This window comes from Lissotriton vulgaris, chromosome 10, assembly GCF_964263255.1.
Source record: "Lissotriton vulgaris chromosome 10, aLisVul1.2, whole genome shotgun sequence".
Taxonomy (NCBI): Eukaryota; Metazoa; Chordata; class Amphibia; order Caudata; family Salamandridae; genus Lissotriton; species Lissotriton vulgaris.
The window spans coordinates 920,493,960-920,509,273 of record NC_141698.1 but is presented as its reverse complement, the minus strand read 5'-3'; the positions used below and the strand labels follow the sequence as shown (position 1 = coordinate 920,509,273).

The following is a 15,314-nucleotide window of genomic DNA, read 5'->3' as shown; positions in this document are numbered from 1 at the left end:
ACTCATATAGTACTAAATAAATGTAGATCGTGACAGCTGGCTGCTAATATATTCAACACGTGTATAGAGCGCAAAGTTGCAAAAACAAGTTACCTGTTAGTGTTATAATTAGAGATAAGGGACTAATGTTCGGAGGGATTAATTAGGTCCCTTCCTTTCAGAAGTCTGAGGATGGATACAAGGCCTTTGGTTTATTCTAAGTGGAGGCTGTGTTTGACTAAAAGGGTTTTTTGCAGCTTCATAGTGGGTAAATTTAGCCCAAGGGTATTAGACAAAGCAGGATTGAGTGATATGCCCAGGATCACAGGATGTTGTGCTGAAGCTAGGACTAGAGCCTGGTTCCTCAGTTCGAATGTCTGCAGCTCTGGCCATTCGTCACATCTCTGCTGCTTTTTCTATTTCAAAGGAGGATATTATACTGATTTCAAAAGGGACGGAGTTCAATACCTAGCAGCATTTTTAAGAGAAAGATTGTTCCATGGTTTTAGATTTCTCCATAGTTGAAACCTTGAGAAGGACTGATTCAGAGCTCCTCGGTTACTGACCTACTAAGTTCCACTGCTTCTTCAGAGGTAGCTCAGCGTGCTTTCATCAGTGTCCTTTGAGTGAATAATTAGATTAAATTAGTCAGCATGAATTGCCCGTTTCTCCCCTTTTTTTCCCAAGGGCCAACGCACATTCTTGTTTGTGTTACAACGCAGGTGGGGCAACATATGCCTCCCACTTCTGACCCCAAACATGTGGAAAGAGTTTGGAACCTGACCTTGTCTGTGGCTCCCTCCTGGATGGCTCGCGCTTATGCCACGGTTAGCACGAATCTCAGGGTCACTCCTCAGGTCTTTCAGGGGAGCCGTCTCATTCTGGGGGTACGCCGAGCATTATATAGCGACGTAAAAATAGGTTGAGTGTAAAGGCCATTAATAATCAAACATGGAGAACAGTTGCTGTCCAATCGTCAGGTGGTTACAGCCGGAAGCCAGAGTCCACCCTGTGGTACCACCCTGCTCTGCCACTGTGCTGCCCCGCCCTCTCGGCTCGCGCCCCTGACAGCCTCATTATTATCCCCTCGCGCGCTCCCTCCGCGCGCGCCTCTCCGTCAGTGTCGGGGTGCACAGGTCTCATCCCCGAACAGGCCGCGCGGCAGAGGTTATGTTTTCAGATAACATCCGCTGTTTTTCTTCTGCACCTCTCTCCACTGGCAGCTTTGCATTGGACAGAGTTACTGTATTTAGATAAGTTAATTGATATCCCAGGTTTGTCCCACAGAATACGAGTAACTACCCAGGGCGCGCCTGACAAGCGCTTCTATTTACTCAAGACAAGGCCCGAGTGTGCAGTCTCCGGCGCGGGGGTGGTCCTCCGCTCCGCTGCGCCCCCATATGCTTTTTGTTTGGGAAGAAAGCAGCCACTGTTGTGGGACTGCTACACAGGGTATTCTTTTTCAGTGATGTTACCCCCTCGGGGGAGATATCACGCAGACGCGCCTAATTCTAATAAGACCTGTGGGGCTTCTATTGTTTAACGGTTCTGCAGGGGAAAGACGAGCAAAAACAGAAAGTGTAATTCAAGAAACGGCATGAAGCGCCACATGTTGTTACCACGGTTGTTTTTCTAGACAGACAGTAGTTAACGGGTTGCTGCCACGTTAAGCACAGGGGCGTAGCCACCTTTGGTGCAGCAGGTGCAGTGGCACCGGGATCCTTGGCCCTGGAAGCGCCAATGGACCCTAGGAATGCTGTAGTTTACTAACCCAACAGCAGTCAAAGGGGCAATTTTAATTGCCGGCACCAGGGCCAATGGCCCCTTTGCACAGCTTTACCCCCCTAAACCGGAATATTTCGTTTTCGCGTAAAACGTGTCATGCCCAGTCATGACGTAACTCTGAATGCACCGCCGTGTTTATGATTGCTGCCAGCTCCGATATGGAAACGCACAGCGCGAGTGATTTCTCCCCTTCTTTCTTGGGAAGAAATAAGCCTTCACCCTATAGACCCAGGTTGCTGTCGGAGTAAGACAACTGGAAGATTGTGAATAGTGAACACCCACATCAAGGAATTCGGGAAATTGGATTATCTGTGCGCACTTCAGAGACTCGGCCTTTGGAATGTACCCATCCCCACTGAGCCAGTTCTCCAGCCCTGGGATGGAATCCGAAAATGCCCCGCTAGCCCTCCAGCCGCTTCCCCTGCAGACAGTCAGTGGCTGGAGGTTTTTCGGGTTGTAGTTCACAAACACTAGCTCATTTGCTTGTTCTGTTTTTCATTAGAGTTGTCACTCTTTTATTCCCTCATTCATTGTTTGGGCACATATTACCTCACTCAATCATTACCTCCTGCACACACAGTCATTGAATCCTCACTTTTCACTCACATATTCTTTTGCTCACATGCTACATTGTTTATCCATTGAACCTCTCAGTTATCTGAATAATGTTCTAGCTCACTCAGTGCTTTTTTCACTCAGTCCCTCACGCATTGATTCCCTCACTCACTCTTTTCTCGCCTACTAAATCCCTTGCTTTCTCATTATTTCATTCCCTCATTGACACACTGACTCATTTCCTTCCTCGCTCATTTCTTGTTTACTCATTTCTTTGTTTTTTTTCCTTCATCTTCGTTGCTCTCTCATTGCCTCTTTCTCTTATTCGCTCACTCTCTTACTGCAGGTTTTTGCCCATAATAGATAAGCTCTACATTTCTTAAGCATCATTTATGAATCCAAGGGGCAGATTTTCTAACATTTTACACTGTGTTCACTAATTCGCAAAAGTGACACAAGGCAGTACAGCATGCTTATTTTGAATTTACTTTTAAGCGTAAAGCAAGTTTTGCACTGGAAAGTTGCCTGAAAGACACACAAAGTAGCACATTACTTTTCATTGGGGTGTTACAATGGTTGGTACAGGGGCGTTCCCATACAGCCACCTCTGGGCTTTGACACAAAATTGATTTGTTATTTACACGAACTAACCATGGAAATGTTAATTTTAATTAGCTGTTTTATTTTTCCGTCTTTGTTCTATTTTTAACTATATTGAGATGTTTTTATATGTCCTGTTTATGTACTTTTTATGGTTTCAAAAGTTTTGTAACCGAATAAAAGTTTTATGACTGACTGACACAAAGCCTTATTTTCTAACAATACTAGACAGGGTTTTGTACCAAAATAATACCTTTTTGAGAATGGCGTTGACATGTAGAAATTAGTTTACTTCTCCAAACTTTTCCAACTTTGTATGTATGCTGCACTGTACAGCACACTTTGAATGTGGGAAAAGTTTAAAAGTTTTTCTAGGCATAGTATTTTGTACTGGAAAAGATAATTTGCAGTACAAAGTCTGTGCTAGACATTAAGCACAAGGTCTTGCACTATAGAGCAAGGGTGTGTGTGTGTGGTACTAGGTAGCCTGATTGTGCCCCTGCGCCAATGAGAGAGCAGGACAGCACCATAACTTAATAGATATGGCTCAGTTCTGCTCTTCCCCTCTCGTGCAACGCAGAACAGCAACTTTGGTTGCTTCACTGCGTTGTGTGAATGCCTCAAATTCAAATATAGCAGACCTTGTACTTTTTTAAATCAGAAAAGGAAATTCAGTCTTACTCATTTGAAGTGGAACCATCTCGTTTTGTCATTAAGTACAAAAACACACTGCTTGAATGATGATATATATTCCAGAACATTCATCTTTACTGACAATATGAGCTGCAAAGCAGAATCATGGTACACGCTAATTCAGCATATGTAGTTGAAAGATATCCGTCTTTCAGACCTCCATCCTCCTTTGCTGCCTCTTAAGCAAGGGGTGCCAAAAACAACTATATAGTATATGTGATGTCAAAAGGGCCTCTCACTAAATACATTATGTGGCTCATTTTTATGGAAGTGTCTTCTTTATGCTTAGCAAGAAACGTGTCAACAGCTAAAAACATAGGAAGGTGGGTGAGGAAAACCTTGCGGTGGGCTCAGGACTAGGCCGGTCGGTTCTTTGGGGACTGGAATGATGAAGTGATCTTCCGCTATCCAGTCTTGCAAAGATCCTTGATGGAACTCACAATTTTCTTGTATACACTTATAGACTCACTCTTCGACCCAGGCTCCTGAACACCGCTGGACTCGCTACACACATCTTGTATGAACACATCTGCCAGGGCTGTTTTTAGCACCCATCCACTGCAACAGGCTGGTTGTTGTCGGTCCCTTTCACAGATTGGCAGAATCAGAAATAGACAGACACTTTTTCATCTTTGTCCATGCACTCTTAACATATAGGTGAGTATCCATATAAAGCACTGGCCTAGCTATATATTATCAAAGAACAGGAAATGAAGAAGCCTGGATACCCTCATGGGAGAAAAGTAGTGCTCTACAAATCTACTGATTGATTGATTGATTGATTGAAGAGACAATTCATATCATATCACGTGTCGGCCCCTCCCTTCATCTCCAGATTCCATCCTATCAAACAGGGAGGGCCGCAGGGCTCTGCGTTTAGTCCAACGCTTTTCAACCTGTATGTTTAGCCCCTAGCTGAGGTAGCCAAGAGGAGAGGGTTGACTATAGTGCCATATGCCGATGACACACAACTAGTTGTCACACTCTCCGATGACTGTTTAAAGGACGCTGCACAATTCCGGAGCGGTCTCGCGGACGTCGCAGGGTGGATGATGGACCACTGTCTCCAGCTCAACGCCAGCAAGTCTGAGGTCTTGCTGGTCGGCAAAGACCGGGAGCTGTGGAGTGAACAGTGGGGGACCACCACTTGGGCCTCGCACCCACCCCCAAACAGGTGTTGAAGAACCTTGGGGTCTGGGTGGATTCGGCCTTGAGTTTTGAAACCCAGATCAAGAAGGTGGCTGCGACATGCTTTGGCATCCTGCGCGGCCTAAACACCTGTTGGGCTTTTTTCGACCCTTCCATCCGACAGATGATTGTCCAGGCAACCCTGCGGTTGAGATTGGACTATGCCAGTTCGCTATACTTGGGGGCCAACAAGACGGAGATAGTGAGACTTCAGAGAGTCCAAAATGTGGCCGCCAGAACTCTTCTAGGCCTGCCTCGCTGCTGCTCCACCTTCACCGGTATCCGTCAGCTTCACTGGCTGCCAGTGGCAAAACAGGTGCAGTTTAAGTCTCTCTGTTTTGCGTTTAGGATCCTGAACTCCCCGGCTCCTGGCATTCTGGTTGGCCTGCTCCCTACCTACGCCCCCTCCTGTCACTTTCGCTCAGCAGATCAACACCTTGCAGTTGTTCCCCGGGTTAGGAGGGCACGCTCCAGTGGACACTCCTTTCGCACTCTGGCAGCTAAGCTGTCAAATGCTCTTCCTGTTTACATCCAGAGCTTAGACAAATACCTGACATTCTGGAAAGCTCTGAAAACTCAACTTTTGCCATCTCTCTAGGTGCGGTAGTTTCTCGGGCCTCTCTTCTGCCCGCTTTGATGGACTTTTTGCTGTCAGTGGCCTTCATTGCTTTTAGCGCTGGGACGACCATTTGCTGGGTCAGCTGTTGCTCTCTACAAATCAGCCTAAAAAAAAACCTCTTTAATCCTTCCCTTGTCTGGTCCTTACAACACAAGGTTGTTCTCTTGCCTGTCAGACATCATGTGACCTAATTTAAGACCATGTATCACCTTCCTCAACCCCCACCCCACACTCCTGTGTCCTGCCTCACCCGTGATCTACCTCTTACAAGTACCTTAAAGGAGTGAAGGGCCTTCCTCCCCTCTGTTTGTTCCTTGCAGACCGGTGTGATGGTGGGTCTAACTAGCTCAGGCTTGCTGACACAGCATTTAGACTTGTGGATTCAACGAATGGAGCTCTTCAGTTTTGAATCCTCTGTTCTTCTATGTCCATTTTTTGTGTTTATTATTAAGGACTGAGTGGCGCGTAACTAAAGTGCAGGGCTGCTACTGAAAGGGGCAGTTTTAAGCATTTTCACTGTTTGAAAATCTTTGCCTCATGGTGAGTATTTAGAATGTTGTTTTTTTAATTAAAAGGCAAACCAAAGTCCTTCAGCATTGCCCCTGTTTATGGGCCTGTCCCACAGTTGTAGGTCGCTACACGTGGAAACCTGGGACTGTCTTTAACAGAAGAAAGGAAGGCATGGATTCCCATGGTATTAATCTTCTCTCTTCTGTGTGGTGTCCAGGTAGGGGTTATCAAGAGAACAGTGGGCACAGTTGCAAAACACTCTACTGGATCCTGACCATCATTTGATGAGTTCCTGAAAGCAGTGATCAAACTTGCCGAAGATGGAATGTGAGGACTTTCATATCTTCGAAACTGAAGATGGCTTGACACAGAAGGAAAATGGCTACCTGGTCTTCCTGTTTGACTGTCCTGGGGTGTCCACTTCATGTGCATTCAGACTCTTTCCATAGAACTCACTTGTTTCTATAGAAGATACCTGTTGTCCACTTCACATGCATTCAGACGCTTTCCCTAGCACACACCTGTTATCCACTTCAATTGCATTCAGACTCTTTCCATAGAACACAATTTTTGCCCACTGCACACACATTCAGACGCTTTCCCTAGCACACACCTGTTGTCCACTTCAATTGCATTCAGGCTCTTTCCATAGAACACACCTGTTGCCCACATCACATGCGTTCACACTCTTTCCAATTAAAGTGCACACTACCACCTATTGCCCACTTTACACTCATTTAGGCACTTCCCATAGAACTCACCTGTTGCCCACTTCCCACGCATTCAGACTCTTTCCGTAGACCACACCTCTTGTCCACATCATGTATATTTAAGCTCTTTCCATAGAACGCACCTGTTGCCCGTTTCACATGCATTAAAACTCTTTCCACAGAATACAGCTGTTGCCCACTTCACGTGCACTTAACTGTTTCCATATAGCATACCTGTTTTCCACTTCACGTGCATTCAGACACTTTCCATAGAACACACCGGTTTCTCATTCACACGCATTCAGACTCTAGCTATAGAACACACCTGTTGCTCACTTCATGTAAATTCAGACTCTTTCCATAGAACACAAATGTTGCCCACTTCATGTGCATTTAGATTTCATCCATAGAAAACATCTGTTACTCACTTCATACACATTCAGACTCTAGCTATAGAACACACCTGTTGCTCACTTCATGTACATTCAGACTCTTTCCATAGAACAATCCTGTGTCCAGAGAACACACCTATTGTCGACTTCACACACATTTAGACTCTTTCCGTAGAACTCACCTTTTGTCCACTTCACATGTATTCAGACTCTATCCGTAGAACACACCTGTTACCTTTGTCACATGCATTAAGACTCTTTCCATAGAATACACCTGTTGCCCACTTCACACACATTCAGACTATTGCTATAGAACACGTGTTGCTCACTTCCTGTACATTCACACTCTTTCCATAGAACACACCTGTTGCTCACTTCATGTAAATTCAGACTCTTTCCATAGAACACAAATGTTGCCCACTTCATGTGCATTTACATTTCATCCATAGAAAACATCTGTTACTCACTTCACACACATTCAGACTCTAGCTATAGAACACACCAGTTGCTCACTTCATGTACATTCAGACTCTTTCCATAGAACAATCCTGTGTCCAGAGAACACACCTATTGTCGACTTCACACACATTTAGACAGATGACGTAATCGGATTTATTTAATTTTCCATATACTGTCATCTGTCGATATATCCCCCGCCCACCCCACCGAGCTTACCTGCAATGGCCGCTGCTGCTCAGATCACATGTATTAAGGCTCTTTCCATAGAACACACCTGTTGCCCATGTCACATGCATAACGACTCTTACCATAGACCAAACCTGTTGCCCACTTTACACTCATTTAGACTCTTTCCATAGAACATACCTGTTGCTCATTCCGTACGCATTCAAACTCTTTCCATAGAACACTCCTATTGCCCACTTCACAGACATTTAGGCTCTTGCTGTAGAACACACCTGTGGCTCACTACACGGGCATTGAGACTCTTTCCATAGAACACACCTATTTCCATAGAACACACCTGTTGCCCTCTTCACACACATTCAGACTGTTTCTGCAGAACACACCTGTTGCCCACTTCACGTGCATTCAGACTCTTTCCATAGAACACACCTGTCATCCACTTCATACACGTTCAGACTCTTTTCATGCAGCGCACCTGTTGCCCATGTCATGTGCATTCCGTCTTTCAATAGATGAAAACTGTTGTCCACTTCTCACGCATTCAGACTCTTTCCATAGAACATACTTGATGCCCACTTCACATGTATTCAGACTTTTTCCACAGAACACACCTGTAGCCCACTTCAGAAGCATTTAGACTCTTTTTAGCTGCCACCACACAAGTGGATGCTCAAATTGTGATCAAGGCTATTGCAGTGTGTTATTTGACTCATGGTTTCCTCCCATTATATATTGTGTGCTTCGTAATATATGCTTATATAAAAGAGTGCGTAAATGTATGTGTGCCTCTGTGCAATGGCTTCAGAGCACTTCAGTGGTATGGGGCTCTCACTAGGACTGAGAGCACTTGAGTGCGAGTATTTCCAATGAGAGCCTTTACTGCTTTACTACGTAACATTGGCTCATTTGAAAACATGCTAGTGTCACTCATAGATCACCTTCTTTTGGCGAAAACACATGTTCTGGTTTGCGGATTAAGACATCTGCACAAGAAGTATGTTGCCCACTTCATTTTAATGCAGCGTCCCCTAATGTGGCAAACCCTGTTTCCATTCACAGCATGTGGTTTCGCAACAACGCCTTCTGAGCCACGAAGAATCCATGAACCTGCTGAGCCTGTACACATCCCCTTCTCTACCAAATATCACCCTGGGGCTTCCGGCAGCATCCTCCCCGCTCACTGTAAGTACCAGCACCTCTTCCTGTGACTATCCAGTGATTGGAGCCAAGGTAAGCGGTTTGCCTCTGATCAGATACCACTTACAACGCCAATGCACTTTGTGCGAAAGGTTTTGGAAATAAAAATTCTACTGTCAAATCCTACTTCCTGGAGAATGTTTGAGAAAAAGTAGGAAAAAAAACCTTCTGTAATATGGTAGAAGCCAACTTTGCAGACCACTTCTATTGTTTTGTGTTTTCTGTGAACTCTTCGACTGTAATGTATACACGCCCAAGAATTCCTGATTGTTGCAGTAAGGAAATCTTTGCTTGCTTGTGGTGCACATTTTTCAATGGGAAAACAATTGCTGGCAACTCCTTTACACACTAGAGCACGACAAACAATAAATGGAGCATTGAATTAATTAGACACACAAAATGCGCAGCGCTGTGCTTACAAATACTCTGGATTGTAAAAAATGTGCCACTCCGCATCTCTTTGGCTGAAGGTGCGCTTCTTCGGTGAATATTTCTGTTATGGTATGGGAGACTATGGTGCTGTGTCCATTCATTTTAATCTGACTGCTCAGGCTGAAGCATCTGTTAAATGAGTTGAGGGTCTTAGTGTAGATTCTCCTCCGACGTGTCCTCTCTCTTTCCCTCCCTTCCCTCCCTCCTCGCCCTGTTCTTTGACCCCGGCGAGCGCTAAACTGTGCTCTCGGCGCCCGGTCTCTGACACGGCAATCCTCCCCTCAGTCAGCGGCGCTGTTTTGAAATTCATTTTTGTCCCGCTTTCCCTCCGACTCATTTACAGGCTCTCCTCGTTGGTTGCTGGCCCCACCAGGTCAGCCGAGGGGATCTTTAACACGGGATGAGCGGGTAAGTGTACTGTTTGTGCCAGCTTCCACTCGGCGAGCATGACCATCTGGCGCCAATGATGTAAACACACCTCGGCACTAGTCAGCATTTACATTTACGTTTTCCACAGAGTGTCAAACGGCCACGGTTTTTTCTGTGCTCTAGCTAATTACTCAACGTGTCACCTTTGACAATATTCCCTTGACTTCACTCGAATGCTGGGGGGATCTAAACACTGTATCTTGACAGTGTTACTGACACACCAAACTTGATCTGTAGATCGGACATGGTATATGTTGAAATCATGATGCATGCCACCTATTGAGTAAGCATGCCACTCACAGGACGCAGTAATCCTCGTTCTGTCTTTTAAACTTCAGTTTCTCTCACTCACGAACACACCATACACGAAGGGGGTTTGTCTATCTTTCACACCCCTTGACCACCCATTGACACCCCACTCTTTGGACCGCTTGTTGTCCCCAGGCCTTAGAGCGAACAAAGTTAGTAACCTCTTGTTTTGTTTCCTTCCCAGTTCCTGATAGGTCCTCAAGGAACACATTAATTCTGCGACACCATTCAGGTCGTATCCTCGATTCCTCTGAACCCAGAGGGACCGTTAGCAATTTTATGAGCTTTATAGGTCCTGATGAATTGCCTTCAAGGCAAGAAACATGTTGACCAACTTCACACTAAGGGTTGAACAAGGATTGATCAGATAACCCATCACTCCTTAATACCCCTTATCCCCTTTTAACAAAGCAGTGAGCCACACTATTAAAATTACTTAATGGACTCCACTGACTTTTTTTAGAATTTACGCTCACGCTCACAATTGCACTTTATTTAGGCCCCTTACATTCACACACCCGCTGGCAGGAAAAAAAGATCTCCTTTAAAGTGTAGCCCTCCTGGGCTGCCCGACGGGCATTGCACCGCCAGCCTGCCGTAGGAGCAGGATGCCAATGATGACGCTGGACGGTCACCGGATGGGATGACAGTTGTCGTCCAACCGGTCACTTGTGTGAGGTATCCTAAATTTTCCGACAAGGGTTCACACCATGCACTTGCCTGTTCTTAACTAGTGAGAGAAATGTCATTTTGAGCCACTTCTTTGGCCCCCTCCGGGAACTCTGCACAATTTTTTGTTTACTAGTAATATGGTAGAAGCCAACTTTGCAGACCACTTCTATTGTTTTGTGTTTTCTGTGAACTCTTCGACTGTAATGTATACACGCCCAAGAATTCCTGATTGTTGCAGTAAGGAAATCTTTGCTTGCTTGTGGTGCACATTTTTCAATGGGAAAACAATTGCTGGCAACTCCTTTACACACTAGAGCACGACAAACAATAAATGGAGCATTGAATTAATTAGACACACAAAATGCGCAGCGCTGTGCTTACAAATACTCTGGATTGTAAAAAATGTGCCACTCTGCATCTCTTTGGCTGAAGGTGCGCTTCTTCGGTGAATATTTCTGTCATGGTATGGGAGACTATGGTGCTGTGTCCATTCATTTCAATCTGACTGCTCAGGCTGAAGCATCTGTTAAATGAGTTGAGGGTCTTAGTGTAGATTTAAGCAAGGTGCTGATAGACCTCCCTCAAAACTGCTCTTCAATCAGGACTAGATTACCCCTGGGTGGCATCCTGGGATATGCCAAGCCTAACTCCCTTCCATAGTCGTTCCCCTCACGCGCACATCTGGCCTCTCTAGAGGAGAGCTTTGTATTGAAAGTGAGGTATAGGAACACCATGGCTGCAAGTTCTATCTGCTTCTAAAATGTTGATCAATCCAGAATGTCACCTTCCTTGAAATTAATTACACATGATTCATTACCACCAAATTCATACAGTAAATATTTACAATATACTCAACTAAACAACACATTAACATCATTTATAGAAAACTGTTACTTTCCTGGTTCTTTGTAAATTATTCCAGATATCTTTAGTACATTTATTTCAGATGTGACAGCTTTATCATTCCTAATGGACTCTGAACCCATACCCCAAACCTAGGTAACGGAATGCGATCTGTGATACAACTCGTTGGCATCAATGATTTTTTAAAAAAGTTTTTGCTACTCTAGAAGCAGACAACTATTGACAAGACTCCTTCTGATTATTTCAATAAGCCCTAGGTAGGAGATCGCAGTCGGAGGGTACACAACTATGACAACACAGAAATACATGCATCTCTTTTTAGTATACATGTCTCTCTTCTAATGTGTAGGTTCAAGTCAGTTCAAACAACCTGAGGCTTATAAATAAGTGCAACAAAGGATCCATTGCAGTAACACCCAGTGTCACCCTGAGAATGAGGATTCCAGTTTGTTTTATTTATCTAGTCAAATAAAAAATATGGCATTGAAGTAAATACTACGAGTTTTCTTTTTTTCGTCCTAAAAATGTTAGCTAGGCAGTCTATGTATATTACTGTCACTTGATAGCACAGCCACAAACGAACTTAAGGTTCCCTTCACACCATTAGTTATTCGGGAAATTATCGGATGCCGTGAAATCACTATAACTACTTCAATTTGAGTCACTCAACTACCCTAGCAAGTGCTGTGTTTTCTCATGCACTGACATCCCTGACATCTCTTGCGAAAACCCAGTTATAAATGTTGTTGGAAACTTTGTCAGCCTCTATCAATTAGTCCATGATCCCAATCCTTGGCACGGGCAGAACTAACCCTCTCTTCGCAGTCTTGAAGATCCTCTTTGGACCTAAGTTTCCCAACCAGCTCCACAGCCTCTCAAGTCTTCTGCAGGTTAGTAGTGGATTACTGAATGGAAGGTCTGTCTTAACTTTTCCACTCTAGCACGTTCAGCAAGTGAAAGGTCTTCAAAGGACACCACCAAACTCTTACTATCACCAGTTCTCCTCATCCCTCTATATGAGATGTACCAAAACTCTTCAACAGACAAATCCAAGAGTCATCGTCAACCGCCGGCCCCTTGTGCATTAGCTGCCTGCTCTTTGACGCAAAATTATTGTACCCTTATCTTCGATCTTTAAAGAAGTGCTGATTTCTGTATCATATCACTGGATATCATTCTCCAAAATTGATTTTAAATCAAAAAATATGCTTCCAGAAAACATAAAGCTTAAAGTTATAGAATTCAAGTTTTCAAAGCCATGTTTCCTTCCATAACAGATTCAGCAATGCCACAGCCACTCTTTAGTTCCATTCGCCACTCTTTCTAGTAACATTTACACAGTTTAGCTTTGTCAGTAATAGTTTATTGCAAAATGCAACATGTCAAATGAACTTTAACAAAACTTAATAAAAGTTTTGCGTGTGCATATTTGTAGATAGCCATCCTAAGTAATTTTATTTTCAATGTGTAGAAACTGCGCACAAATAATAGGGAAGAATGGAGGCGTGGCAAGCATATGCTGGTTACTTTTCCCTTTAGAGGGTGAAAGTGTAGTATCTGACAACAGATCTAAGCAAAGAGGCTTGTTGCATCCAGAGGGCTATTGACCTTTTGCTAGCTAATCAATGTATGCGCTTAAAGGGCCACAATGCCTGCTCCTACATTTTCATTAGGTGGTCTGTCAGTGTACCAAGCACTGACCTGCTGTCATGTTAGTAATGTAAGGAGAGGATATGGCTTTTTGGTCAGAGCTGTGGACTTTATGGACCGGAGAACTAGGTTTAAATCGCGACAACACCCTGTTGTTCTGGTCAAATCACGCAATCTCCACATGCCTAAAGAAATTAATCTGACCTTGTTGAATGTAACTGGTACTCATGTAAAGCGCTCCAGTACCTTTGGGTCGAGTCTGGGCAATAGAGAACTGCAAAAATAAATACATAAATATAAATGTGGAAATAAATGGCCTTGGGCTGTTGTTCAGCAATCTTAAGTATTAAGGGGTTCAAGCCATTGAGTTTCTCCAAGTTCATGTTAGGTTGCCCCTGTTTCAAGCCTTTGGAAGTATACTCCGTACCGAAACCACCAGAATTTTTAACACACGCATCTTCTTTCCAGTAAATATTTGTTTAAAAGAAGAAATGTAGTTGTCTGATAAAAGGGATCCCTCAAATAGCACCGATGCAATTTAAGGTCTCATCCAATCAAAGATGGCCGCTACATCCACATGGCACCGACCTGTTGCCTGCTGCACTGTGGAAGTGCATAAAAGGCCACACCCTGTTCTTGCATCTTAAGTCAGTGGGCTGGCAAAGTACGTAGCATAAGGCCGACGTCGTGTCACCTTCACAATATGGTGGTAAATGCGTGGATCAGTGACCTCTACACTGTGCTCGAGTTATATCTGAACCTCAATGTTTACAACATGTTTTTTAAAAGTCTATTTTCTTGCGCAGTCTGTGACTCTATAGATGCTGGGTGCATGAAGGAAAGAGCTAAATTCCAGTATCCCCATGGATGCACTGCTTGGTCGTATTTCACTAAGTGTGGGTTCAAGTAGTTCCCAGTGATAAATCAGGAATGAAATCCCATTACAACCAATATGCTCTTTTAATATATTGAAGCAATGGGCCTTGTATCAAAAACCTGTGCTTTTCCTCATAAATACATACAAGATAATTTAGTGATGCATTTGTTTATATACAATCAGGTAAAATTACTCCTTCTGTGCACTAAAAGTACTTTCCTAAATGCTGTTGTGGGTATCTGACTGGAGATTACATCTCATGCTTAGTGCTTGACTCGGAGACCCACTGTCCCATTGTAGATCACGAGGAGGGTACCCAGGTATTGTGCTTGGGTTAGTCTGGTGAGTGACAATATGTGTGGCTATCTAAATGGTTGAAGGCCTGCATGAGTGTGTCTGAATCTGCTTGAAAGGAGTAAGTTCCAGTGCATTCCTTTAGTAGTGTTGAGAGATTTAGAAGAATATGTGCAGCCCGTTGTGGCAGTCTTTAGCCATCAACACAACAGGGTTCAGGGGATGGCATGGTTCTGATGAAGGGTACCAAACCCGGGATTGGCGTTCAAGGGACAAATGGGGAGGACCCTCGCCCATCCAAAGCCTAGATATGTCAGTGCTGGGCTGATCCTGAGCCTTTGACAGGAAGAATCTACATGTCCCTCTTGTCCCTAACCTGCCTTTGCCATGATGGTGATCACTGAAGACAGCATAGGAACCAGATGGAACAAGACTCAACAGAGCGCTTAGAGAGCAGCGAGTAACAATGCTAGAACACCTCAAGAGATGCCGTTGATGAGTAAGAAGGCTAACATGGCAACCAACATGGCTAGACAAAAGAAGGGCTGATTTCCAAAACAGGCAGAGAAGAATGGCCTTCCCTGCAGGGAGTCAAAGCTTGTCTGCCCAGACAGTCTACTCCCTGTGGGATATAGAGGGTTTTAATTCATCACACCACGTACCCGACCAGAAATTGCCTCCCTGCCTACAGTTTTGCTCCTCTAAGTGCAAGTGGCAGTCTTGAGAGGGTGTTCCTGCCCCAGGTTTGACCATCAGGTGATTTAATATGTCATATATGGGATGAATGGGGAATAACCGCGCCAGATGAGAATCTGAGAGAACAAAGGGGATGGAGGCAGCAGATATTGCGATCTTCATTTTACCTGCCTATATGGGTGGTCATGGGACATTTCCTATCTACCAACTAATGATTG

At 44.3% G+C, this 15,314-nt stretch overlaps 1 protein-coding gene across 6 annotated transcripts in view; it reads left to right on the top strand.

Moving 5' to 3' along the window:
- HDAC9 (histone deacetylase 9) overlaps positions 1-15,314 on the top strand; it is a 2,124,307-nt gene that overhangs the window by 2,039,529 nt on the left and 69,464 nt on the right. For all 6 annotated transcript variants that reach the window (XM_086941890.1, XM_086941889.1, XM_086941892.1 and 3 more), the window contains one exon: positions 8,736-8,858. In XM_086941890.1, coding sequence (XP_086798016.1) covers positions 8,736-8,858 — 123 coding nt within the window. The remainder of the gene's footprint in view (positions 1-8,735; positions 8,859-15,314) is intronic.